This window comes from Amphiura filiformis, chromosome 8 (genome assembly GCF_039555335.1).
Source record: "Amphiura filiformis chromosome 8, Afil_fr2py, whole genome shotgun sequence".
NCBI lineage: Eukaryota > Metazoa > Echinodermata > Ophiuroidea > Amphilepidida > Amphiuridae > Amphiura > Amphiura filiformis.
Genome location: NC_092635.1, coordinates 53,718,368 through 53,744,302, shown reverse-complemented (window position 1 = coordinate 53,744,302; position 25,935 = coordinate 53,718,368). Strand labels below are relative to the sequence as shown.

At 37.6% G+C, this 25,935-nt stretch overlaps 1 protein-coding gene across 20 annotated transcripts in view; it reads left to right on the top strand.

Annotated features, from left to right (window-relative positions):
• The window catches only part of LOC140159218 (alpha-2-macroglobulin-like), a 206,635-nt gene that overhangs the window by 80,461 nt on the left and 100,239 nt on the right, over positions 1-25,935 (top strand). For 11 of the 20 annotated variants that reach the window (XR_011859858.1, XM_072182617.1, XM_072182616.1 and 8 more), the window contains 8 exons: positions 1,108-1,155; positions 1,624-1,665; positions 2,343-2,708; positions 5,736-5,789; positions 6,387-6,749; positions 15,249-15,374; positions 16,547-16,675; positions 18,338-18,460. Coding sequence is in view for 17 of the 20 variants with exons in the window: in XM_072182617.1 (XP_072038718.1) it covers positions 1,108-1,155; positions 1,624-1,665; positions 2,343-2,708; positions 5,736-5,789; positions 6,387-6,749; positions 15,249-15,374; positions 16,547-16,675; positions 18,338-18,460 (1,251 nt within the window). In the remaining 3 variants the exon portion in view is untranslated. Of the gene's footprint in view, positions 1-1,107; positions 1,156-1,623; positions 1,666-2,342; positions 2,709-5,735; positions 5,790-6,386; positions 6,750-9,293; positions 9,506-15,248; positions 15,375-16,546; positions 16,676-18,337; positions 18,461-22,047; positions 22,174-25,935 lie in introns of those variants that run through there. The other 9 variants (XR_011859857.1, XR_011859856.1, XM_072182625.1 and 6 more) reach the window with 6 other exon arrangements.

Sequence of the window (25,935 nt, the reverse complement as noted above, 5' to 3'; positions counted from 1 at the left end):
CATGTCCTAAATTTTTAGCTAAATTAGGTGTTTGGAAATATTGGTACTTTTGTACCAAAAAATATGAAGAAATTATTTCTAAACCTTGTTAAGTCATTAAGCTTCTCATTTTCAAGAACGCTGGTTAACAATAAGCAGACTATTGTCTCATTTCGTAAACAAAAGCCCACAGTATTGTTACCTTGCGTTAAACTTTATAATCGTTCACCCAACTGAAACTATAATACCAGCTCATTGCTCATTGCACAGGTAAAACAGACACAAGTGCAGTGTGTATTTAACCAGAGAAGATCTGATGTAACATAGTTGAGCCGTTTTCATTGAGTGTTATCTTGGTTTAATAGCTTTTAATAGGGTTTAAGTCCTTCAAAGGTCGTGGTGAGTTCTACTGTAGACATGACTGCATCATGATTATTTTTAAGTCAACAACATTCAACAATATGATCACCGTGATAGTATGAGAGTATCAGTACCGTGGGTGTCAGTGATCCTGGCCTGACACAGTAGACAAACAAACAAACACGCCACACACATGACACATGCATGCAAGGTAACATTGACTATACACTAATCAAACAATGGTATTGATCCTGTACAACTGGTCGTGGTTTATTTACAATCGATTCATTTAAAATCCCCATAGTAAACATTAATTTGGCAAGAGTTTTCTCTCTCTGGAACGAGGATGCATCCACTGGCTCCAGCGTAATGAAAAGATCTAACATGATTGGTCAATTTAGCTCCTGAAAGCGAAAAAGTAAGCTACGCGTAGCAGCTCCACGTTAGGGCGATTACGACCAGCCATATCTTGATCATGCGAAAATCGTAAAACATAGAATAGAAACAGTGTGGCAGGCGCTCAAAATCTCAAATTGTATGCTTAGCCTGAGTTGCACGGCCTATCTCGAATAAAATCACCATGCGTAGTTGCTGAAAAGCGTGAGGATTCATCGTACTATCACGGCAATTTTTACACACGAAGATATAGGGATGTTGACGGTGTGTGCTGTTGCCAGTTCAAGGCTGACCATGTTATAGTTGAGGTGTGCTGTTGCTGCAGAACAATGAATATTAGTTTAATTTTACCTATCCCACCTTGCATTACAGCACCTTCAAAACCATTCTTTTGGCCACCTACACTTAAACCTGAACCAGGTAAGTTACGTTGTTTCATTGTGCTTCACAGGAATTTATGAATAAACAAACAGTAATGTGCCAGTTGGTGAAATTAGTGCTGTCATCGAAATGCAATTACGTCAGAAAAAGTTTGATGTCGACAAAAAATTTGGATTACAACATTTATCGACATTGTTTATGACACATGGTACTTAATAAATATTGGTAAAATTATGTTTTTAAGAAATACTTGGGAGAACAATTTTAATTCCTGCTCTGATGGTTAAATATTGGCATAATGAGCGAAGAAGTCGCAAACATGATACTTGTTGTTGTACAAGCATGGTCAATGATATTAATGTTGGTTCTGGTTACTATGTTACACCCAATTCACTTTCTCCATGATCATTGATTTTGTAGATAGGGCCTTGAAAATGACAGCAAAGTGCTATTGCTGCAGAACAATGAATATTAGTTAAACGTTACCTATACCCCCTTGCATTACAGTACCAACAGAACTTGTAGAACCAGATGCTACAGCTGAACCAGGTAAGTTATGCTTCATTGTGTTTCACAGGAATTTATGGATAATCAGTTTCAACATTACAAATGTGCAAATGTCTAAAATCACTTATCATATTTGGTAGTAATTGTATTATTGCCATTCAGCTGTAGTTTTTGATGTAATTATTATCATTTACTCCTGAGGAATAATTTGTAACCAAATTTGTCAGCAGGCTGGATCTGGAATAGTCAAGATCTGGATTTCAGCTGGAATAAGCCCCATCAGTAAAACCAAAACCATAATTACACCTGTCTTATACAGACTTTAACCTTATTTCCTATTGTTTTCTCTCTGGATAATTCTGGATTCATTGACCTGGATAAAGGTTAAATTGGAGTGAAGTTGATCAGAAAGACATCAGCGATGATTGCAAGTAGCCATTGTCCTGTAATTTTGTCCAGAAGAAATTATAGGTTGACTGTATGTTTTGATGATTGTTGACCTGGACTTACATACCGGCTTTGACTGAGAAGACAAAAAGGTGCTGAAATCTTCAGTCTGTTGATGTTTCTCATCTCTTCACAGTATGACCAAGATATTCTGATATATTGATATTGTTTATTTCTTTCAACAACAAACAAAAGCTTGTCAAAATTGTCTGAATTCTTCATTGCTTACATAGAAGTATACTAATGGATAATTTTTGGACTATATTTTACAGGTACTTGTGAACGTATTACAATTCCACTTTGCAGCAGTAATATTGACTATAAATACACTTCTCTCCCCAATCTCCTTGGCAATAAGAGACAAGAAGATGCTGGTCTTCAAGTCCACCAGTTTTACCCTCTAGTCAAAGTAGCATGCTCCGATTCATTGTTGCCATTCTTATGTTCAATGTACGCACCTAAATGTACACCGGAACAAACTGAACAACAACCGCCGTGTAAAGAGCTGTGTCAAAAAGCACGTAACGGGTTGTGCACCGATCTAATGAACAAGTTTGGATTTGATTGGCCGCAAGGCCTTGATTGCGAAACTCTTCCAGAGAGATCCACAGCGGGAAGTGCAGCAAAATGTTATGATGGTAATAATGCATGAATTGGGTTATTTCATATGCATACCCTGTGAAAGATATTGCAATTCCACCCAAATTTATCAGTTGCGACCATTTCTCATCCAAAATCAGTGCAAAATAGCCATAGCCGAGTTCCTTATGCTAATCGTGTGTCATGCTTGTGTAGCCAATCATCCTGTGTAGTCTTTAAATCTTGATAAAATCAAAATCTTGATAAACATGTGAAATAATTACCCTTTCCAGCCAGCTCTAAATCTAGTGCTATTAGGACTTACAATTCAAGCTTGTATCCCTACATCACCCTCTTTCTGCATAAACAATCTTGGAATATTTTAGCAAAGCATTGTATCAACATGTTTTGAAAATTCCTTAAATTGAAGTGGCAGTATAAATCAAGAGACTAATTGCTGCATGGTGATCAAGCGCTGGTGATCAAATGCTGCGCGATTATGCAAATGCTACCAGTCGTTGTTGTGACTGATTATTGTCACTTGAGTTCCATTTCTTAGCAATATGATGCTACAATCATGGAAAGTCACTTTGACTGTATTTTGGTGAATCTCTGACCCCGCTCCCCCAATTCATTGTTAGACAATGCCATGTTGTCAACGTGTCTGTGAGACCCGTGATCCAACATTGAAATATGGGTGGTTGAACATGGGTGAGATCCAGGGGGGCGGAATCTGTACTTCAAATACAGGACAGTCTCTACTTCAAATACAGGACCAAAGGCAGCACTCCCACAAGGAGGTTGCATAGGATACTGCAGACATGTAGAATATTGTGCATGTCTTAAATGGCACATTGTATTTATTCAAGTTAATTTCTGACTGCAGACATTATATAAGGCAAAAAAAATGTTTGTTTCCTGTAGCAGGTCCAAAAGTCAAATGCAAAGTGGTTTTTTTTTATCCATGTCTTAAAATGGAAAAAAAATACCCTTTTCGCTGCAAATTGGAATGGGAATTTACAGTGTGTTTCTCCAACACAAAAAAACCCATATTTCTTCATATTCAAGATTATTTATGACCCCCTTTCAACCTGCAGTAGTTTTTCAGTATGCTTGTTTGTTGTGTAATGTGTAAATGTTTACTCCAGTAGTGTTTTATATTATTTTTTTTGCAATTTTTCCGGGTTTTTTCTTCTTTGTAAGTGAAAAAATAATTCAAATGCACAAATAAGCCGTCAAAAACAAAATGCGCGCGCTACAGGAAACAAACTTGGTTTTTTTTGGCCTAAGAGAAGTTACTAAAAATGCTGCTTTCATTGTGATTGCTTCATATGATAAGTCCAATAAGGCTGTTAATGCAAAAGTCTTGTAAATACATTTCCCTTTTAATGTTATGTGTACTAATCATTTCTAGAAATACCATGTCATTATATTTCTTGTAGCACATCTCCTTGTATTTGAACTGTGTTAAGGCTAAAAAAAGCTGTCTCAAAGCTGCCGCGCATGTTCATTTTTCTTAGTGCTTCCATGTCAGCTGAACCACAAATTCATTTTTTATTTCCTTTTTGTTGTTTTGTGTTTTAAAGTCATGAAATTCTGAGACATATTTTCGAAGAAAATTGACTTGTTTTGATACTCACATTGTTTATGCATTGATATTTGTACTTCAATTGTGTAAATCAACTGCAATTTTATGCTGTGTACTTTAGAACACTCAATAATTACATATCAAAATTAATTTGTATAAAATCTTTAAAAAAATGTAGTAATTTATAATAAAAATCTTTAAAATACATTATGCATTCATTTTTGAAACTGCCATGGGCTTTGAGACAGCATTTTTTTAGCCTGATCATATGTGACAAACTCCAACAACAGACATGCTTTTGAGTTATAGGCAGACAATAGTAAATAGTTTACTGTAAATGCTATTTTCATTGTGATGGCTTAGTGCAAAATGTCCATTTTATAGTCTCTCTAATAAGGCTGCTAATCCATAAGTCTTGTAATTACATTTCCCTTTTAATGTTATGTGTGGTCCTGTGTCACAAACTGGGGTACCTTTGCGTTACATAATGAAAAAATGAAATGTTTCAAACATTTTACCTACACATCTCATTTGAAGTGGTTCATCATCCTGAGCATTTTGACACCTTTTTTATGGAAATCAGTTGAAAAATGAGAGAGTGCGGGCAAAATCAATCACAAAGTAGGTGGAATGTAACCCCACCTCTTTTTTCCACATTTACAATCATATTGAGCAAGTATTAGTCTTTTAAATGACATTCTGTATTTATTTACTTGGTTTAGATGTCTGGGAGTTCATTTAGACATTTTTTACTAGATTCAAATTTTAATGGGGGCTTTAGATCAAATTCTACGATATGAATCCCTCCCCTAATCCAACTCCCCTAATCCACAACCACCCTTGGCACATTTCATGCCAAACGTCATAAGAAAATAACCTTCTAAGTGAAGGAATACTCAAAGAGACAGTGTTTGAAATCCAAGCTGCACATCAAAATGTAACAAAACCACCTTTTCGGGTACCCCAGTATATGACACAGGATCGTGTATTAATTGTTTCTAGAAATACTGTGTCATATTTCTTGCAGCTTCTTGTATTTCAACTGTGTTAACAATGTTTGCCTTATCATCATGTGTACATATATTTGGGTAATGTTTTAATTCCTGCTCTGATTTACAATTGGCATAAGTAGTGATGACAAAATCACAAACGTGATTTACATGTCATATTGTACCAGCATCATTATGTTGGTATATTCTATTAATTGTTAATTAATGTTATGCCTAATTCACTTACTGCACTGCCATTGATTTTGTAGATAGGATCTTGAAAACAATGGCAAAGTGTATGGGGAGTGGGAAACGAAGTACATAACATTGTCCAATGTTTGTTATTAAAAAAAACAACACACAAAAACAAAACAAAACCCCCCAAAAAAACCCACACATTTGCATTCATGCTGTTGCCAGTTCAAGACTGACCCTGCTGATGATCATGAGGTGTGTTATTGCTGCAGAACAATGAATATTAAACTTTACCTATCCCCCTTGCATTACAGTACCAACAGAACTTGTAGAACCAGATGCACAACCTTCAGCTGAACCTGAACCCGGTAAGTTGTGTTTCATGAATTTATGAATAAAGGGGTGAAAAATGTGCTAATATTGGAAATCATTTGTCATCATTGGTAGTATGGGGAGTGAATTTATTATTGTCCTCATCCTTCTTTTTTGCACTCTTATCTTTTTGTATTATAGCTCTATCTTTGTCTATTTTGCTCTATGGTCTTAACAACTTATCAGACAGTCTTAATTGGTCTTTGTATACCCAAATTCCAACTTCACTACCATTGCAAAAAATGGATCCAGTTGTAGGTATTGATGTAAATAATATCATTTATTTTACACCCAATAAATAGTTTGTAACTGCCAGTGGAGGCACCAGGACTATTTTTTTTCCGTGGGTGGGGGGGGGGGCATTGGTGGGGGAAAAGTGAATTCAATGGGGGCAAAATCAACCAATTTTGCATAAAATTGCCGCAAAAAGTTGAAATTTACGTAATTTTGGTTGGTTTTGTCTCAAAAGTGAGGGTTGGGGCAAGAAAAATATTGCCCCGAATCCCCCTGGCACCACCACTGGTAACTGCTATGGTTTGCTTTGATACTTTCCTTCTCTATCTTACCAAACAACTATTCTTGTGATATTTCAGATGGCTGTCAGCCTATATTACTCTCTTTGTGTGCAGATATTGGCTACACACATACGTCCATGCCCAATTCTATGGGTCACAAAACACAGGATGAAGCACAGGTTGCGATGCAACAGTTTAGCCAAATAATCGAAATGGGATGTTCAAGCACTCTCAAACAGTACATATGTGCAATTCTTGTCCCTAAGTGTTCATCTTTGGAACCCAAGCCCCGTCTTCCCTGTCGTGAACTGTGTCATCGAGCTCACAATGGTGGATGTGCGCCAATGATGGATAAGTTTGACTTGATGGCATATAAGTGGCCTAAGAGTATGCAGTGTGACAGGCTGCCTGTAGCTAAAAATGGAGACAGTTGTTACTATGGTAATTATAAGGTGAACATTAATGTGGTACTTGCACCTTAAGTTTGTTTCAATGTTCTTGCCTGCAAGAAGTTATTTATAGACCGCACAGATTTTGCCAAATTCCTTTGCTGTATGTTTACTATACACCCTTGTATGTTATAGTAGCATGGTGACGACTGGCACTTAATGAAGCTTCTGTTTATGCAGGTAGTAATGTCACCCTTTTGTTTTCCAATTTGCATGTTGAATGAAACTGTTGTGAGCATTTGTTAACAAGAAGTTGTCATTTTTAGTTTTATACATAGTTTGTTTCCCTTGGTTTTTTTGTCAGGTTGCATCCCAAGTCAGTGTTTGAATGAAAGGATAATCGTCTGCTGCAAAAGTGATGAACTTGTGTACTAATTTAACCATTTTGTTCATAGAAGTGTTGCATTCCAAAATGTTTCTAGTTTTTCACTTTTTACTTTCCCCCTGTCTGCTCAACATAAGTTGTAAGCAATTGAAAGTCTTCTATTTCTGTTGTATTCTGTTGTTGTTGAGTGAATTCTTCTGTTCTTTTCTTTGTTGTTTGTTATTCAATCCTGTTGAAAGTTTTAGCATTTTAGTCTTGTGTATATGTCGTATTTTGAGAGAATTTCCTGTTGTTTTTTTATTTACTTTTTCTTTTGTCTATCTAAAAAAGTTATAGTCTTGTCTATCTCTGTTGTATTTTTTTCCAAGGAACTTTACCTTTTTTCAATACCTTTGCATGTGTCTGCTTAACAAAGTCGCAAGCATTCATTCTTGTCTATGTATCTTTTTCAGTGTTTGCTGAAAGGTGTAAACATTGAATGTCTTGCCTACCTCTGTTGAATTTTAAAAGAATTCTTTTAACAAAGTTGTAAGAACTGAAAGAAGTCTTGTCTTGTCTATATCAGTAAATTGTCAGATAATTCTTTTGTTCTTTTCTTCACCCTTTTTTCTGGTGCCTTAATAAAGGTGTAAACATGTTTGACGCTTTCTTGTATTAATTAATTCTGCATATTATATTGGCAAAGAGCAAATGGGCTACTCCAAATCCATTCCAAATTGAAATCCACACACCACTATGAAAGACATGACCTTAATCTCCCACACGAGGGGGTGTAGATTTCAAATGGAGTCGCCCATTTTTTTAAACCCCATTTGGAATTTGTCCCTGTGTAGAATGAAAGTGGTGTGTGGATTTCAACTGGAATAGCCCAATTTTGCATACCTAAGATTGTGTATTTTCCTTTATTCTCACTAATAAAAATTAGTGTTTCTGAAGCATTATTACCCAAAATGTCTCCATATTTAATAGCCTTTTAGCTAAACGTCTCCTTAAAAATTTCCCACTGCTTTCTACTTTCATTGCATAATTGCTGTGTTCCCCACCACCATACACACATATTGATGTAGCTATGTTTCCAGTAGTTGTTCTCATCATTATCATCTAGAACAATTGTTACTAATGGATTACAATTATTTTTGACATAGCCTGCTAAGCATGTTTAGTTATAGATGTGTGTTTGTAATTTGCTTTTATTATATCTGTATTATATCTTACTATCAGAATTTGACCTACCCATGAATCTCATATCATGCAAAACTACACTGTCAAATATTAAAAGTTCAATAAATTTAGATTGATATTTTTCTAATTTTCTTTTTAACACTCCATAAATAAGTTTGTTTCATAAAACGTCAAATTTACATGTTATTTTCCATCGGTAATCTCGGCAAAATAACTGCAGCACTAAGAGTAGATGCCATTTTCACGATAAAAGCATCTGCAGAATCGCTGCTGTGCAGCACAACGCTGCGTCTGAAAGAACGGTGACGCGCAGGTCAAGACACTGTGTGGTAGTAGGGGTGCGGAAGTTTTTACTACTTCCCTGTGTGCGCGTAATTGTACTATTCAACAGCTCAAATCAATGCCATCATTATATACCGTATTGGTCCGAGTATAGTCCCACCCGTTTTTTATGTGAAAATTTTTCACAATTTGGAGTTTTTATTAAAATTGATTTTCAAAAAAAAAAAAAAAAAATTTTTTTTTTTTTTTAAGTTTATTTTTTTCTGGTTTTGGAGTGTCCCTGGACCTAGACCTAGATGCTTGGATCTTTCATGGTTGACCTAAAAAAATATAAAAAAAAAAATTTCAAGATAAGAAAATGCATTGAATTTGAATGCATTTTAAAATCATTAATAGAGTATGACATGAAAACAAAGTATCAATTTTCATATTAAAAATACAAAATATCTTGAAATTTTTTTTATTTTTTTTTTTAGGTCAACCATGAATGATCCTAGCATCTAGGTCTAGGTCCAGGGACACTCAAAATCGAAAAAAAAACTTACAAAAAAAAAAAAAAAAAAAAATTTTTACAATTTCTGAAATTTTTCAAAAATGGGGGTGGGATTATACTCGAACATGGGACTATACTCGGACGAATACGGTAATAGGAATTATAGTACTACAGAAAATAACATTGTGTAACGTAACATGTTTGTGTGTCTTGTTGTTTGATGTCTTCTATGTTGGTCTTTGTTCTTAACCTAGCATGCATCCAAATTTGTACTAGCCTCTATGCTCCAGTATGCGGAAGTGACGGAAAGACATACAGTAACTAATGCGAGCTGGGAAACGCATAAAGTGTGAAAACCAAGAACTTGTGCTAGTAGGAAATGGAGAATGCAGAGACCCTGTTGATGCAGAACCATCATGCCCAGTAATCTGTACTTTGGAGTTTGCACCTGTCTGTGGTAGTGATGGGAAAACCTATTCCAATGGATGTCAGCTGGAAGTTGCACAGTGTAGCGACCCAAGCATTCAACTTGCTTCTCAAGGGGAATGTCCCTCATGCCCAGAAATCTGTACTTTGGAGTTTGCACCTGTCTGTGGCAGTGATGGGAAAACCTATTCCAATGGATGTCAGCTGGAAGTTGCACAGTGTAGTGACCCAAGCATTCAACTTGCTTCTCAAGGGGAATGTCCCTCATGCCCAGTAATCTGTACTTTGGAGTTTGCACCTGTCTGTGGTAGTGATGGGAAAACCTATTCCAATGGATGTCAGCTGGAAGTTGCACAGTGTAGTGACCCAAGCATTCAACTTGCTTCTCAAGGGGAATGTCCCTCATGCCCAGAAATCTGTACTTTGGAGTTTGCACCTGTCTGTGGCAGTGATGGGAAAACCTATTCCAATGGATGTCAGCTGGAAGTTGCACAGTGTAGCGACCCAAGCATTCAACTTGCTTCTCAAGGGGAATGTCCCTCATGCCCAGAAATCTGTACTTTGGAGTTTGCACCTGTCTGTGGTAGTGATGGGAAAACCTATTCCAATGGATGTAAGCTGGAAGTTGCACAGTGTAGCGACCCAAGCATTCAACTTGCTTCTCAAGGGGAATGTCCCTCATGCCCAGAAATCTGTACTTTGGAGTTTGCACCTGTCTGTGGTAGTGATGGGAAAACCTATTCCAATGGATGTCAGCTGGAAGTTGCACAGTGCAAAGATCCCAGCATTCAACTTGCTTCACAAGGGGAATGTCCATCATGCCCTGAAATCTGTACTTTGGAGTTTGCACCTGTCTGTGGTAGTGATGGGAAAACCTATTCCAATGGATGTATGCTGGAAGTTGCACAGTGTAGCGACCCAAGCATTCAACTTGCTTCTCAAGGGGAATGTCCCTCATGCCCAGAAATCTGTACTTTGGAGTTTGCACCTGTCTGTGGTAGTGATGGGAAAACCTATTCCAATGGATGTCAGCTGGAAGTTGCACAGTGTAGAGACCCAAGCATCCAACTTGCTTCACAAGGGGAATGTCCGCAGTGCTCTGAAATCTGTACTAGAGAGCATGTTCCTGTCTGTGGCAGTGATGGGCAAACCTATTCCAACTTATGTCTGCTGGAAGTTGCACAGTGCAAAGATCCGAGCATTCAACTTGCTTCACAAGGGGAATGCCAAAAATCACATTGTCTTGGATTTTGTCCACAAATCTATAGACCTGTGTGCGGTAGTGATAATAATACTTATCCCAGTGACTGTGAACTCAAAAAGGCAACTTGCCAAGACAGCTCCATTGTTTTGGTATCGGAAGGGAAATGCAAAGAAGCAGTTCCAGCAGAGGTGCCAGCTGGAACTCTTTGTTCACAGATTGTTTGCCCGTCAATCTACAGCCCTGTCTGTGCTAGTAACACCCAGACCTATGTGAACTACTGTGAGATGCAGAAAGCAGCCTGTCACGATGCATCCATTACTGTTGTATCTCTTGGCGAATGCTCTGGACCATCAATTCAAGAGGCAGCAATCCAAGGGTGTCCGGACATTTGTCCTTTCATTTACAAACCCATCTGCGGTGGTGACAATGTAACTTACGATAATGACTGTGAACTTCTAAAAGCATCATGCACAGCGCGTCAAAGGATTTGGGGCATTGCTGATGGAGAATGCTCTGAAAATACAAGCGGTAAAAATGGTTGCCTAGCCGTCTGTCCAAGTTCCTATAAACCTCTGTGTGGTAGCGATGGCAAAACATACGGCAATGAATGTGAACTATTTAGAGCACGTTGTATAGCTGATACAATAATTCCAATGATATCTGAAGGCGAATGTCCAGACACTATTACCGTTACTTGTCCTGACATTTGTCCCACCGACTATAGTCCTGTCTGTGGCAGCAATGGCCAAACATACAACAATGCTTGTGAATTTTACCAAGTGACTTGCCAAACTGATTCAGATAGAACCGCCATTCTAGCCTCTAAAGGTGAATGTCCCCCAACAGCACAGTGCACTGAAATCTGTACTAGAGAGCTTCTTCCTGTGTGTGGCTCTAATGGACAAACCTATGATAATATGTGTCTGTTAGAAGTTGCACAATGTAAAGATGCCAGCATTCAACTTGCTTCACAAGGGGAATGTCCACAGTGCCCTGAAATCTGTACTAGAGAGCATGTTCCTGCGTGTGGCAGTGATGGGCAAACCTATTCCAACTTATGTCTGCTGAAAGTTGCACAGTGTAAAGACTCAAGCATTCAACTTGCTTCTCAAGGGGAATGTCCTTCATGCCCAGAAATCTGTACTTTTGAGTTTTCACCTGTCTGTGGCAGTGATGGGAAAACATATTCTAATGGATGTCTGCTGGAAGCTGCACAGTGCAAAGATCCCAGCATTCAACTTGCTTCTCAAGGGGAATGTCCACTGTGCCCTGAAATCTGTACTTGAGCACGTTCCTGTGTGTGGCAGTGATGGGCAAACCTATTCCAACTTATGTCTGCTGGAAGTTGCACAGTGCAGAGACCCAAGCATTCAAGTTGCTTCACAAGGAGAATGTCAGCAGTGCTCTGAAATCTGTACTAGAGAACATGTTCCTGTGTGTGGCAGTGATGGTAAAACCTATTCCAACTTATGTCTGCTGGAAGTTGCACAGTGCAAAGATTCAACTATCGAATTGGTGTCACAAGGAGAATGTAGTAGTGTTTGCAACTTTCCGTGCCCTGCAAACTATGACCCAGTGTGTGGCAGTAATGGCGTAACGTATCCCAATGACTGTGATTTAGCAGCAGCAGCATGTGAAACTCAAACTGTTATTACCGTGGTGTATGTTGGCGAGTGTGCTCCTGACCCAATAGGTTGGTACAGCGGGTCTAAACTGGAGGAGGTGGGCTCCACCATGTTTGTATATAGCTCCTAGAAAGGGAACATGATGTGCCTTTGAGTTGCTTTGCCATGCTCTTGCAAAACTTGTTCTTAGTACATGCTATTTTGTGTGTGTAATTTCAAACAAGGCATTGGGCTAGCTGTTCCAGTTCAAATCTCTACACTCCTTATGGAAGACATGACCTTAATCTTCCACACAGGATGCAGGAATTTCTAATAGGGTAACCTGAAGATGAGTGACTTCGTTTGAATTCTACAACCCCCTGTTTTGGAGATTAAGGTTATATTCTTCTATAGAAGGTGAATGTATTTCAATTGGAATAGCCCATTATATATTTTGTTCAAGTTCTTTGATGCTAACTGTTTAATCAAAGCTCTTGCTGATAAATCATCAGCTGAGTACAAGAAAGGTGTAAGTGCATAGTAATAACAAAGCACTTATGACCATCTTGCACTCAGCTCATGAAATGTCACAGATACAACATTATGCATGACAATGAGAGAATAAAGGTACTGTTTTTAGCCACTGGAGTGCATCTATCGTCTCATATAACACGGGCGACATTGTTTTATGCCAAAAATAATGATGTTGCCATATGAGACAATAGATCCACGACAGTGGCTAAAAACAATACCTTTATACTCATTCTTAAACACTTCAATTCAAATAGAAATATCATAAGTATTACAAATTTAAATCATATAAAATCCTACATTTTACAAGGAACTACCTAGGGCTTATAATCGATCAGTCCTGTTGTTGATATGCGCCTCCGATTGGTTCAAATAGCGAGTACGCGTATCGCGTTGATGCACACGCGCTGACCCGTGTGATATCGTGTCAAGAACCAATAAAATTGCAGGAACGATCTCAAGTGTTTAAGAATTCAATGTTGCAGATCATTTTTTGGGTCCCCATGCATGACAATTCAATGTTGCAGATCATTTTTGGGGTCCCCACGCATGACAATTCAATGTTGCAGATCATTTTTTGGGTCCCCACGCATGACAATTCAATGTTGCTGATCATTTTTGGGGTCCCCACGCATGACAATTCAATGTTGCAGATCGTTCTTGGTATTATGCATTTATGCATGGGTGGTCAAGGAGCAAACAAGCAAGTACTTAAATCCAAAGTTTGTCAAGGACATGGCAAAACAAACATGATATACATTGTTTCCTGCTCTATGAGTGACTGTCAATCCTGGCAGAGTCAACTTTCTCCAGTGTGATTCTATGCTATGCATTAATATAAAGCATTGCCGCTTTGCTTTTCTACAAATTTGCGCTATTGTGTGAAACAAACAACAACTTTGGAGACAAGTCCGTCTTTGTCTTTGTCTGTGAACTGTTTTGTTTGTAATTTTCTGCATGTGTGCTTTAAAATGTGATATTTATTAACACTGTGGTGTTTACAGCAATTTAAGTATTACAATTCCAGCAGTTACGTTAAGCTATGCAAATGTTTACATGTTTACTATCACTAACTATCACATTATTTGCATGAAATTCATTATTCATACCGCAAAGATTTGCCTGATTGCGTACATCGGCTCCTTTGAATTGGGCCAAATTTCACATAAAAATAGAGATCTCCCTCATCTGAAATCCCAACAAGAATTACAGGTCCTTGCCCTTATTTGTTGGTGGGATTTTTTACGGGAGTCCACTTTCAGTTTGTACCTAAAATTCCAGTTATGTCAAGGGGGCCACTGTGTGCCATTTGACGAATCTTTACGAGGTACTGGTGAAGCAATAAATTATTTGCTAAGCAATTTTCATGATAGATTTTATTTCACCAAATCCATAAGACGCCAAGTTGTGGGCAATAATGCAGGAAAGATGTATCTGCATTTTTATCATTTTTTTGCCAGAGCAGGATAACCCCATTTGACATCTATACTCAATTTGTGGAAGATAAAGGACATATCTTCCATAGAGGGTGTGTGGATTTCAATGGGAATAGCCCAGTATTCTTCCCAATTTAAAGGAACAAACCAAAAGATCGATGACGTCCTATAAACGAAACTAGTTTCATTTAGGGGGGGAGGGGGTTAAAATACTCGATTACGTTTGTACAAAAACATCGGCCTGAAGAATGTGTCATTATTATTATTATGTCAAAATTGTCAACATTTCATTATTACGTTTCTGGCAGGGAGGGAGGGGGTCGGCTGAGAAATGAAACTAGTTACGTTTAAAGGACGTTATCGATCTTTTGGTTTGTTCCCTAATAAGCTACAACATGCTTACAATTATTTTGTAATTAAAATTCCTGAGATATTATATGCGGAACACAATGAAATGCGATAAAATTAAACAATATTATTGTTCTGATTGCTTTTGTCACATATTATGTAATAATATTATATTATTTTGCAAGAATATTCATATTTTAGTTGATTTTTTAACCTTATGGCGATGCCATCCATTTAATCTCATTTCAAAAATATTTTGTCTGTTTTCCATAAAAAAGTGACTTAATTTAAAAAGTGACTCATATTTTTTAATGTAATCATAACAATTAGTTTTTTTTAGTGAGTTCGCCATCGGACAAGTTAAGAATTGTCAAGTTTACTTCAAAAGTAGCTCTGACTTCTTACGGACAATGTAGCTAAGAATGAGACATGTAGGCGCCCCTTGTCAACAGAGAACAAGCAGACCTCGCATATCTGCTAATGTAAAAGTTTTAGTGGTCCTGAACGGCTCTTTGTCTTAGCAGGCAAGGAGCGGCCCACATGTCTCATTCTTAGGTATTTTATTCCAAACAGCTAACCCACTAAAATCTCGCCAATTGTTATGAGCTCCCGTCGTAAAAGTCTATTCTACTATTTGTAATGATTGCCTTGAATTATCAGTGGCAGGTGTATGCGAAGAAGACCCTAATATATGCGGAGACAACGCAGTGTGTGTGAACACAGAAGGAGGCTACACTTGTAGTTGCATAGAAGGATTCAAGCAAAATGATCAAGGCATGTGTGAAGGTAAGTTTTTAGAAATGACTGGAGTATCATTGAGATGGCTTTGAACAATGATTGGGGCGTGATTGTTCATCTGGAATATGAATTTGGAATGATTTCCAAAACCTCTTCTAAGCTTTTTGAATGAAGATAATTAAGGACATGTATTGAGGTAAAGACCTATAGATAATAACATCACTGTTCTTCTCCATCATTAGCTCAGTTGGTAGAGCATGGGTCCAGAAATCTGAAGGTCCCAGGTTCAAATCCTGGATGGTCAGTGATTTTTTTCACTGGCTGTCATTTATGTAGGTGGATACTTGTATTAAAAACCTCTCTCATAAATATAGATTCAAAATTGGTTTATGGGTTGTCTCAGCCCATTGTTATTGATGATTACTGTTAGTCTGCTGCTGAATCTTGTAGCTAGGCTTAGAGAGAAAACATAATCTCGCTTTTCTCGCCGTGAATCTCACTTTTTAGTGCATTTCTTGCTTTTAAAAGATTCATTTATACCACGAAAATCTATTTCTGTGACGAATGGTTGCAGAATTCGACAACCATTGCAACTAAAAAAGCTTAAGGTAGTATTATCGGCTACGGTGTCATGCACAGATTTGGTTGAAAATGATACAGGATGTGAAAAACTTGCATGCCAAATTTTAATTTTTGCCAACAAAGCGTTTTTGAGTTATGCCATTTTTTATCATTATGAAACCCCATTGAATTTGTACATAAAGTGGTTTTGACACTAAGCCTCGTTCACTAAAATTGGTAAATATTTGAAAATGGATACTATGTTTAAATATTATTTTTTGTGCTTTATATCCCCTTCATAGAACTGCTTTTTGGATCTTTTTATTACAAAAATGTTACCAAATAATTTTAGTGACTTTTTTCCAATATATTAAAGGACAAAACTGATGTATTTTTGACAGTCCGGTCGGCTATTTGTTTTGGTATCACTCAGGCATATGGAGTCAATGAAATACTGCCCACAATATGTTTTGACTTTTTTTTTTTCGCCAATTTTGGGGCATAAATCTTGCTTTTTCTCGCATTTTCAAGTTGCCATCTCGCATTTTTGGTCTAAGCCTACTAATAGTCCACCATAAATCATTCTCAGGGCCTCAAGTACTGAATGAGTAGCCACGGTTCAAGAATAATTAACACAAATTAATGTTTGTCCCTTACAGATCAAGATGAATGTGTAATGGCTGCTGATATCTGTGGCCTCAACAGCATCTGTAATAACTTGGTTGGAACATACTCCTGTGAATGTGCACAAGGCTACCAGAGAGTTGGTGCTACTGATGTTTGTGTTGGTAAGAAAAAAACAGGTCTATCAGTGTTCATACTTAAAATTCAACTGTTATGTGGTCAATTAATTCAAATACCAGTTTTTAATAATGTCACTGAAATTGTTGTTCTTGAAGCAAATGCATCAGTTTATAGTTCATTTAGTAAAAAAAGGTTCTTTTTCAGATCCAATTATTCTGGTACTTATAAATATTTTAATTCCTGTCAGGAATCTTGATCACTCTGTTGTGGTGTGTTTCTAGATGTTCGATGAACGTTAACACTGTTTGGTCTTGATGACGTTTCCAAACTTCCTGGTTGTTGTTTGTTGATGAATTGATCGCAGATCTTGTCTAGTTTGTAGTTTGTCACACTGGCTGAAGAAGGCAACAGTGGCATAACTAGGGGGGCGCAAATCGGCCTCACTTAAAAAAATATTGAACTGATGCCATTCCCACACCCCTGCGTCTAAGATATTCTCGGGAGGGTTGTAGGGGCGCCAATTTTATTTCTTGCCCTGGGCGATTCCAACCCTAGTTATGCCACTGGGAGGCAATCTGGATTAAGAAGTAGGGGGCAGAGCACCATGAACAAATAACAGGGCGCTAACAAGCCAGACAAGAAGACAAGATCTATGATCAACTCATCAACAAATGGCATAGACTGTCCCACAGTCTCGGTTCGGTCCGGCCTGGATAATGGAACGATACATAATTACATAATAGCCTACCAAAATATGCCATAGTCCTTCACCCCCCCCCAATTCTAAATTCACAGCCCTAAAACAATTCCTCTCTCTACACAAATTAGCTCAAATTGATGCCACTACACTGATCACACCTTCTATATTGAACGCTAAAATTCAGTGACCGCTCCCCACGCCGAGACTGTTCCGAAGTGTTAGAGATTTCACTTCCAAATATTCGCTTTAACGAAGCCCGGTGATTCTGATGTCAATTACGAAAGCCCCGCCCCAGTTTCAATTCAAATATGGTAGCACAAAGCTATGCCGCGGGATGTGACGCAAGATCGGATGGGACACTTGTCATTGCTTGTCAACAACTGAGAGGTATTGAGCTCAAGTGGCACGAGTCTGATATAGACCCATGGTACCGTGGACGCCGCAATAATAAAAAGGCAACCACTGACTCGGACTTGGCCCTATTGTCCATATTATGCGTATATTATCGTAGTGCGGGTTTGCAAATGTTTGCACATTATTTAGCTAGGGAAGTCTTTTCAAATATCCCCGCGCTGCCAAGCTGCGTTGATTGGTCGGATACAATATCTTTGTTTTAGTCGCTTGCACAAACGTTAATGTAGTGAAAACATGGACGTGGTATATAGAAAGATTGCGTGACTCCAAATCCGTAAAAGTGAACTCCCAGCATTTTGTGGGAACTGGAAGTCAAATTGCTTACAGACTGGGAGGGTCCATGTATTGGGTTGATTTTTAATGCTATGTAATCTACATTACCAGTCATTCTCCATGGACCAGAGGGAGGGTCTACAAATGGCAACCATAAAGAGTGTTTTATTTGAATTCCATATAAAGTCTCTACCTTGTTTTTGCTATTCCTGCAAATTTTGGAGGAAAATATTCTTAAACCTTCCCAATTTTAAATTCAACTTAAACCGCTCCTGCGTGGTCTTCTACATAAAAATATTGACATTGTTTTTCCTTTTAGACACTAATGAATGTCAACAAGATGCGATGATTTGTGGTGACAATGGTGTATGTACCAATCAGATCGGCTACTACGAATGTGGTTGTATTGAAGGGTACACTAGGGTAGACGATACGTGCGTAGGTGAGTGGGTACATAAGCCCCATTAGAACTACCTGCCGATTGGCCAAAAAGAAATTTTTATTATCAATTGGTTCAATCAGCAACATTGTTAGAATAATTTCACCACACAAAAAAATTGGGGTGAATTATATGCAAAGCTCCATTCTGATTGGTGATTAAAGTGAAGATATCATGTAATTGACCAATCAGGGGCAATGTTAGATCGGCAGGTAGTGCTCAGAGGGTTAGGGAATACTATATTGTGTCTTGTCCCAAGTTGAGAGTAATGGCATGTTGGATTTCGCAGTGGCAGATTCGAATCAATGCATTTTTATGCAGTTGCGTCGCCAGTGTACGGACAAAACACTTCAACACATATGTATATGCCCTGCGGTATTAGGTTAACTTGCAACATGGTTTTAAAGTTTTCGGTGCAACAATGCTTGTGTAGCATTAGGTTAACATGCATGATTCGAATCTGACACTGCAAAATCCAACATGGCGTTACTATCAACAGGAGACTTGAGGTATAAACATCATTTAAAGTTCACACTGTGTGTAGGAGATTAAGGTTGTGTTTTCCATAGGGTTGTATGGATTTCAAGTGCAATAGCCCAAAAGCTGAAGTGGAAGTACTCTTCTTGAGGTAAAATTAAGAACTTGGATGGGTATTTCCACTTTTACCAGCCTTGCTGCAGGCATGTCATGTTTCTTTGATGATTACATAAACCATAACCATACCAATAGGATATTTGGTCATACTGCTTAATATAAAGAGGGACATAGTTTTATGAGCCTATATTTCAATTCACAACATGTTTGTTTTATCAAACTTGGTAAGAACTTGCCACTTAATTGTATAAGTTTAGGGGCTATGCAATAATCATTTCCCCCCTCATTCCCCTGGCAAAAAAGGGGAAGGAAATGCTGGGGGCATTGCAAAAAAAGGGGGAAGGAAATTTTTGACATGTCAAAAAAGGAAGTGGAAAGAGATGGTGAACAAGTCAAAAGGAAGGGAAAGAGATTTTTGGCACACATTTATGGGGCACCTTGAAAAAACGGTACGGAGAAGTTAAAACATGCAAAATGTCCTGCTATCTATGCTTGCATTATATATCTAGACCATGGGTTCGCAAAAACTTTGGCATGTGCAAAGCAGGGTGCAAAGATTCTTTTTTGGCAGGCTGAGAGTGGAATAGATTTTTTTGCATTCTGAGAGGAGGGGCAAGCATTTTTTGACGGACCATTTTGAAATTTGCCCACCCGGAGCTACAGATAATTATTGCATAGCCCCATATGTACTAGATAAAACACACAATTACAAACAGGCACACACTGTAAAGCATATTGGTATATGCCAAGTAATGAGGAGGTACAATATTTTATGCTTTGTGAGCAACAAGAAAATATGGTGGAGGCTACCTTCTCAGTTTAATTTCATTGCATTCACCCCGTAATATTCAATGCCTAGTTTCATAACACAGGTTACATTGCATGATTGCATGTTTGCACTATGAGCATGTGTTACCTATCAGGCTGTTCCATTTAAAATCCACACTACCCCTGTGGAAGATTTTTGGAAATATCTGCCACAGGGGAGTATGAATTCCATGTGGAATGAGTGCACATTATGCAGCTCCATTTGAATTTCATATATCCTCTGAAAAAGATTCAACATGAATCCCTCGAGGGAGAGTGAGTTTCAAATGGAGCTGCTAATTCCATTTGAAATTCATACTCCCTCTGTGGAAGATATTTCCAAAATCTTCCACAAGGGTAGTGTGGATTTTAAATGGAATCGCCCATCTACAGGTTTTATCAAAATGACTGATACCCATCTGTTTTTGGTGTTTATTGACAAAGCCTGTTTCTTCAATATACCACATTGGATCCTCTTAAAATACCCAAGATTTATAGTTTTATGACCTCTTGTAACATTCATCCATAAATAAGGTAGCTCACATGTTGCATGTTGATGTGACAGTCTTGTCCATAATCACTGGAAGCTGATGGGTACCAATCATTTTGATACAGCCTATATCTTTTTGGCGGGAAATTTATTTCTATGTTTCTACATCTGCATTGTTCATGTCACACATTCAGTCATTTCAATATCAACAGGAATTTCAAGAAGAGTTTAGGTTGATATTTTTGAGATACCAGACGGAAAGTATCACAGTCATTTATCGGTGCAATTTTGACAGATTTTTTCTAAAACTGAAAAACAAGGGCAGTTAGGGCTCATATTGAAATACCCTACCACGTTTTCACACAGAAAGAAGGCAGGATTCCCCTCGCTAAGCGCGCGCCTCAGGAAAGCTCGGTCATAAAACAGATGGATTATATGCATCAGTGATACACCCTGCCCAGGATTTTAACAAAAGAAGGCTAGCACAGGAAAGCTGCAGGATGGCGCACACCTTCCTGTGTAAGGGAATTTCAATATGAACCCTTAGACAGGTTTATCAAAACTGGCCAACTATCTGGATATTTGGAAAAATATAGTGCACAGAAAAATAAAAACAAAATATGAAGGTTTTTTTTAAATATTAATCTGTATCGCAAATTGGCTAAGAAATAAAAAAAAATTTGAACCAAAGGTCTCTAGGTCTTAGAGCAACATTTCTACCAACTAATATCAAGCATAATAGATGTACTATGTAGGCCCAAGACTTCAAAATCTTTTACTTTGCATGTTCCCTCTTAAGATGCAAACAATAAATGCATGTGCCTTTAAAGTGGCTGGCAGAGATTTTGAGTTATGTTGTTTTTAAATAGACATGTTTTAGATCAACCAACTGATTCTCATTAACTTCAGTGTTTCACTTTGGTATAAAAATAAATTCTGATGAAAATAATTAACCTTTAACCACACTCAAATCATTAACAACTTTTTGAGACTAGGAACAATGGATAGTGTGAAGGGGTTGTGTGACCATGACCAATAGTTTTTGTTGGGATTTGGACTTGTAATTTTTCGAAGAAAGCAGTAATCTGATATGATTTCTTTGGCTTAAGTTTGTTCGGCTTATAATAAAAATGACTTCAGTTTTTGTTACTGCACCCATCAATTCACCATCAAAGTGGTTACATAATTCTATTGGTTACCGGATCACGCTATTTTCTCCTTTGAGTGCCATATACTTTGTGTGGTGATTGTTTTGATCGTGGTTCAATACTCAAGCATGTGATCCCGTTGACATAGTAACATTACGTAACTTTGCTGGCGAATAAAGTCCCAACTTACGCTCATGTAAATTCACATAAGCGTGCACCAGTCACACATGCAATGCTCAACTAGCATATAAGTGCTGTGACCAACTGCGTGCATGTTATTCTATATCAATACATGATGTTATGAGTTAAAATTTTTAGTTAAGCCTATTATAAGCCAAACAAACTTTAAATTATATGTGGTGGGGTAACTGTAACATTTTACTTTCATTAAAATTTTAAAAAATAATAAAAATTAAGAACCCACCTTAAAATCTAAGCCAATCCATTTAACATTATTTTTGTTGCATGTTCTGATAGAAGTAGGAACTTGATTGCTTCCAGAGTAATTATTATTGTCATGTTATATTATTGTCTAATCTTGCCCCCTGCAGATGTGGATGAATGCACAGTAGTACCTGATATATGCGGTGAAGGCTATGTTTGCATAAACTGGCGCGGCACATATGCATGTAGATGTGCACCCGGATATGAATTAGATGCCCAAAATAATTGTGTTGGTGAGAAAGTGGATCAATCGATCTCTAATAAATGAGCAGTAGCGTCCCATTGCAAGTTGGTGGGGTGGGTGAAGGGAAAGTTTTCCTCTGAATCAAGATGCTGGGACAAAAGTGGCCAAAATTTGATGTATGCATCTCTCTCTAGCAGAGATGCCAGTCTCCTAGAAATTGACCCATAAAAGGAACAAAATTCATCAGAAATGTTTTTTAAAATAATTTCTGGAATTGGATGCTGAGCTTTTCTTAAGGGGTGATATCTCTTTAAACCCCTGCTGTAGCACATTTTCAGTTTTACGCTTTATTTTTTCATAATTTCTACCATTTTAAAAATGTTTAAGAAATTTTGACACACCCAACTGCATCCAGTGCCTGGCCCAGTGTAAAAGATAAAAATTGTTTTATCACTTTTTGGTCATGTTTGTTAGTATGTCAGCAGTATTACTTTGCAAGTTAGCCTTGCTTTCAAATTTTACCCGGAACGCCACTGCACAAGAGTTTGTTTAGTTTAGCGTTTAGTTTTGTTTAGTTCAGTTGAAGTTTTGTTGTGTTTTTTAGTGTATAAGTTTATTAATCGCTGACACTGATGGATCCAGGGAGAGGGCTTCAAAGAAAACAAGCCCCTTCCCCTGCACAACCACCATCCAAGCCCTTAGATATGCAAAATGATATATATAATCAGCCTATTTTTGAGTACTAACAACCACTTACAACCTCTTAATAACATGTTTCTAATGAGACATATTTGCCGGAATCTTCCGTCTAACCAATTTATTTTGATCATCCACCAATTACCAATTAATGGAGGCAAGAGGATTAGCTAGAATTGATCTCTCTAGAATAAGGGTAATGGTGGCAAGAGGTTTAACTAGAAATGATCTTTCTAGAATAAGGGTAATGCTACAGAAGTTTTCCGGCTATCATCAATAGAAACACACAGTTCCATGTGAATGCACATGCCGCAGAGAAACTGCTATTTATTTCTGCACTTGTGCATGTGACCTTTAACCGGCAAACTCACAAAATGACAGGTCAGCATGATATGATATTTATCAAAAAGTATATCTCAGTAGAAATGTCAAATTCCCCATTTTTAGCCTGCCAAAGTTTTGCCGGAAAATGTCTGGATGCTCAATAGAAACACTGTTAGCCACTCCAATCCCGGATCTGTCAGTTTGTTTTTCATTTTCATTTTTTTTTGTTCCTATCACCTAATAATTTGTAAAATTTGTATTTTCCAAAAGGTAATTACCAATTTGTAGTGTTTTGTGTCTCTTTTGAGTGATTTTCCCCCTTTCTGTATCTTTTTAACCTAAATTTTACTAACAACTACAGTGGGCACTTGTGCTTAATCTGAAATAGATCAGGATTTCGGCATAGAAACTTGTTGTCTGATACGTTATGACAACCTAACACAGATACTCTTTTCCATTAAACTACCATTAATCCAATTCACATAATGCCTAATTACTCAACATATCCATCCTATTCATCGCATAACACCTGCAGCCTGCCTTATTTATTCCCCAGAATTAATTCCACAGTGATCAAGCAAAGTCAGTTTGTGTCTGGAAAATTGATATCATATGGGTCACAATAGTTTTTGAACCCGTTCACCAACTTTATCCTCCACAATTACTAAGAATGAAAAAAAAAAATGTTTGAAAGTGGCAATTGAATTTATTTGTTGATAAGAAAACATAAACATTGACTTTCCTTGATTCCTTGCTTACTTGCAGTTATATTCATGTTGCTAATTAATTGCAAAATATTCATGGTGCATGCATGCATGTACATGTATAAAAAAATTGTTACTTGATCAAATGGAAAATCTTCACTAAATATGCGCATGGAGTAAATCTGTATATTTTTATAAACAGGCAGTTGGGGTGCTTCGATGCACTGTAAAATTTCAACACTGACACAGCCGGTGGTTCAAAATTCTATGCATTCAAACACTGTCCCAGTTATATGTCATGTTAATCGATGTTTTGCGCTATTTTAGGCAGCGTTTGAAATAAGGCACGTCCTTGCGTCAAATACCTGTGAAAGTAGGCACAGACCCGCAAATTTCCTTACAGTACAGGTCCATGTGACCCGTAAAAATTGAACCAAGCAAAGAGCAGAAAATCCTAGATTTGTTGTTCCACTGGAAAATCTGGTTCACATACATGACGTAATACATCCAGCTCCCTGAGAACATTTTCATTATAGTTTCCCATCAAGTTTTCAACCCGGGTTTTCAGTGTTATACTATCTACATACCGTGATCGCCGTAGCTAATTCTCTCTCTTGAAATTTCAAAGGCAAGGGTCCGGAGTCGGACCCGGACCCTTGAAAATTGGTAAGGACCCTTGAAATTTCAAAGGCAAGGGTCCGGAGGACCTTAAGAATTTTTTAAAGATTTTTTTTCTTATTTTGAGGCCTGATTTTAGGACAAGCTCCTACGTTGCAATGATCAAAAGTTCTAAAATTGATTCACAAAAACTCGCAAAGCCATGCTGCGATGAACAGCAATTCTACTTTACACATCCGACATGATGGCAATACAAGGCTAAAACAACATGTTGAACTCGTCTGAACCAGTTCCTGGTGAGGCTTTAGCATTCAACTAAATGCATGTTGTTCAAATATTAGCTCATTGAAGTGATTTAGTGTCGGCGAAAAGCTATATAATAATTATTTTTTTCTTTGTTCGTCAGAATATTTTTTTTTTAAATCGACCTATAAGAAGTGTATTATTGTAATTATAAATTATTATAAATATTTACAGGACCAGGTCCTAACAATTATTATTTGATATGGTTATAATCTTTTAAAAGTTGTATTTATTTAGTAACATAATTATCTATGTACCCATTTACTTATTTATATTTATTTATTATTAGGCCTATATCTTTTTCTTTCTTTTTTTCGGACCAAAATGGTCTGTTCGCTGCATCAATAAAGTTCCCTACTCCAGTGTAATCACAGGAATAGTCAAATCTGTTCAGCCATGGAAGAAATATTTGATACACAAACACTGATTTTAATGCAGACGCTTTTAACAGTTGATCTAATGCCACCCGGGCCATCTGCTTAGCATTTGTACTTTGTGGTGTATGAAAAATATTTACCTTTATAAGTCTGAATCGGCTGTTTACTGCAGAAACACAACACTGATGAAGGGTTGTAATGACTTCGAGTGTATAGTGCAACAAAGGATCTGCAATAGCTGCCAGGTGTCATTTGTGTACACTGTACAAGATAGAATGCAGAAATGGTCAAATTGTCTACAGGGCAGCTATTGCAGATAGCCCTTTGTTGCGCTAAACCCTTGGCTTCTTATTTTATTCTTCTCAAGTCAGTATTTGTTAATCATTTGTTTGGAAAAGCATTCAAAAGGGGGAATAATCAAACAGTTTATTTACAAGACTGTGCCTTAATAGTTTGACAGGACACTGACTTACTACAGTTGAAGGAATCTGCAAAAAAACCCAACGATATATGTATGTGCATAGCAGTAAGAAATTCTGTCGCCCTCCCAAGCGCTCTCTGCCCCCACCCCTGCTCAATTTCGATGTAGTCAGTTGTATCAGTATTTTTTCTCTTTGTCTATGTTTTGCTGACACTGATAATAAGTGTTGTTGTTCTGTGTATTCTAATAACACTTGTCAGACATGTTCCATAGAATGAAGCAAACAAGGCTCATGCTGGTCCTTAAAAATCCATCATTGTTGTCTGCCTTGCATATTGCTATTTGTCAGCGAAGTGTTACGTGTAATC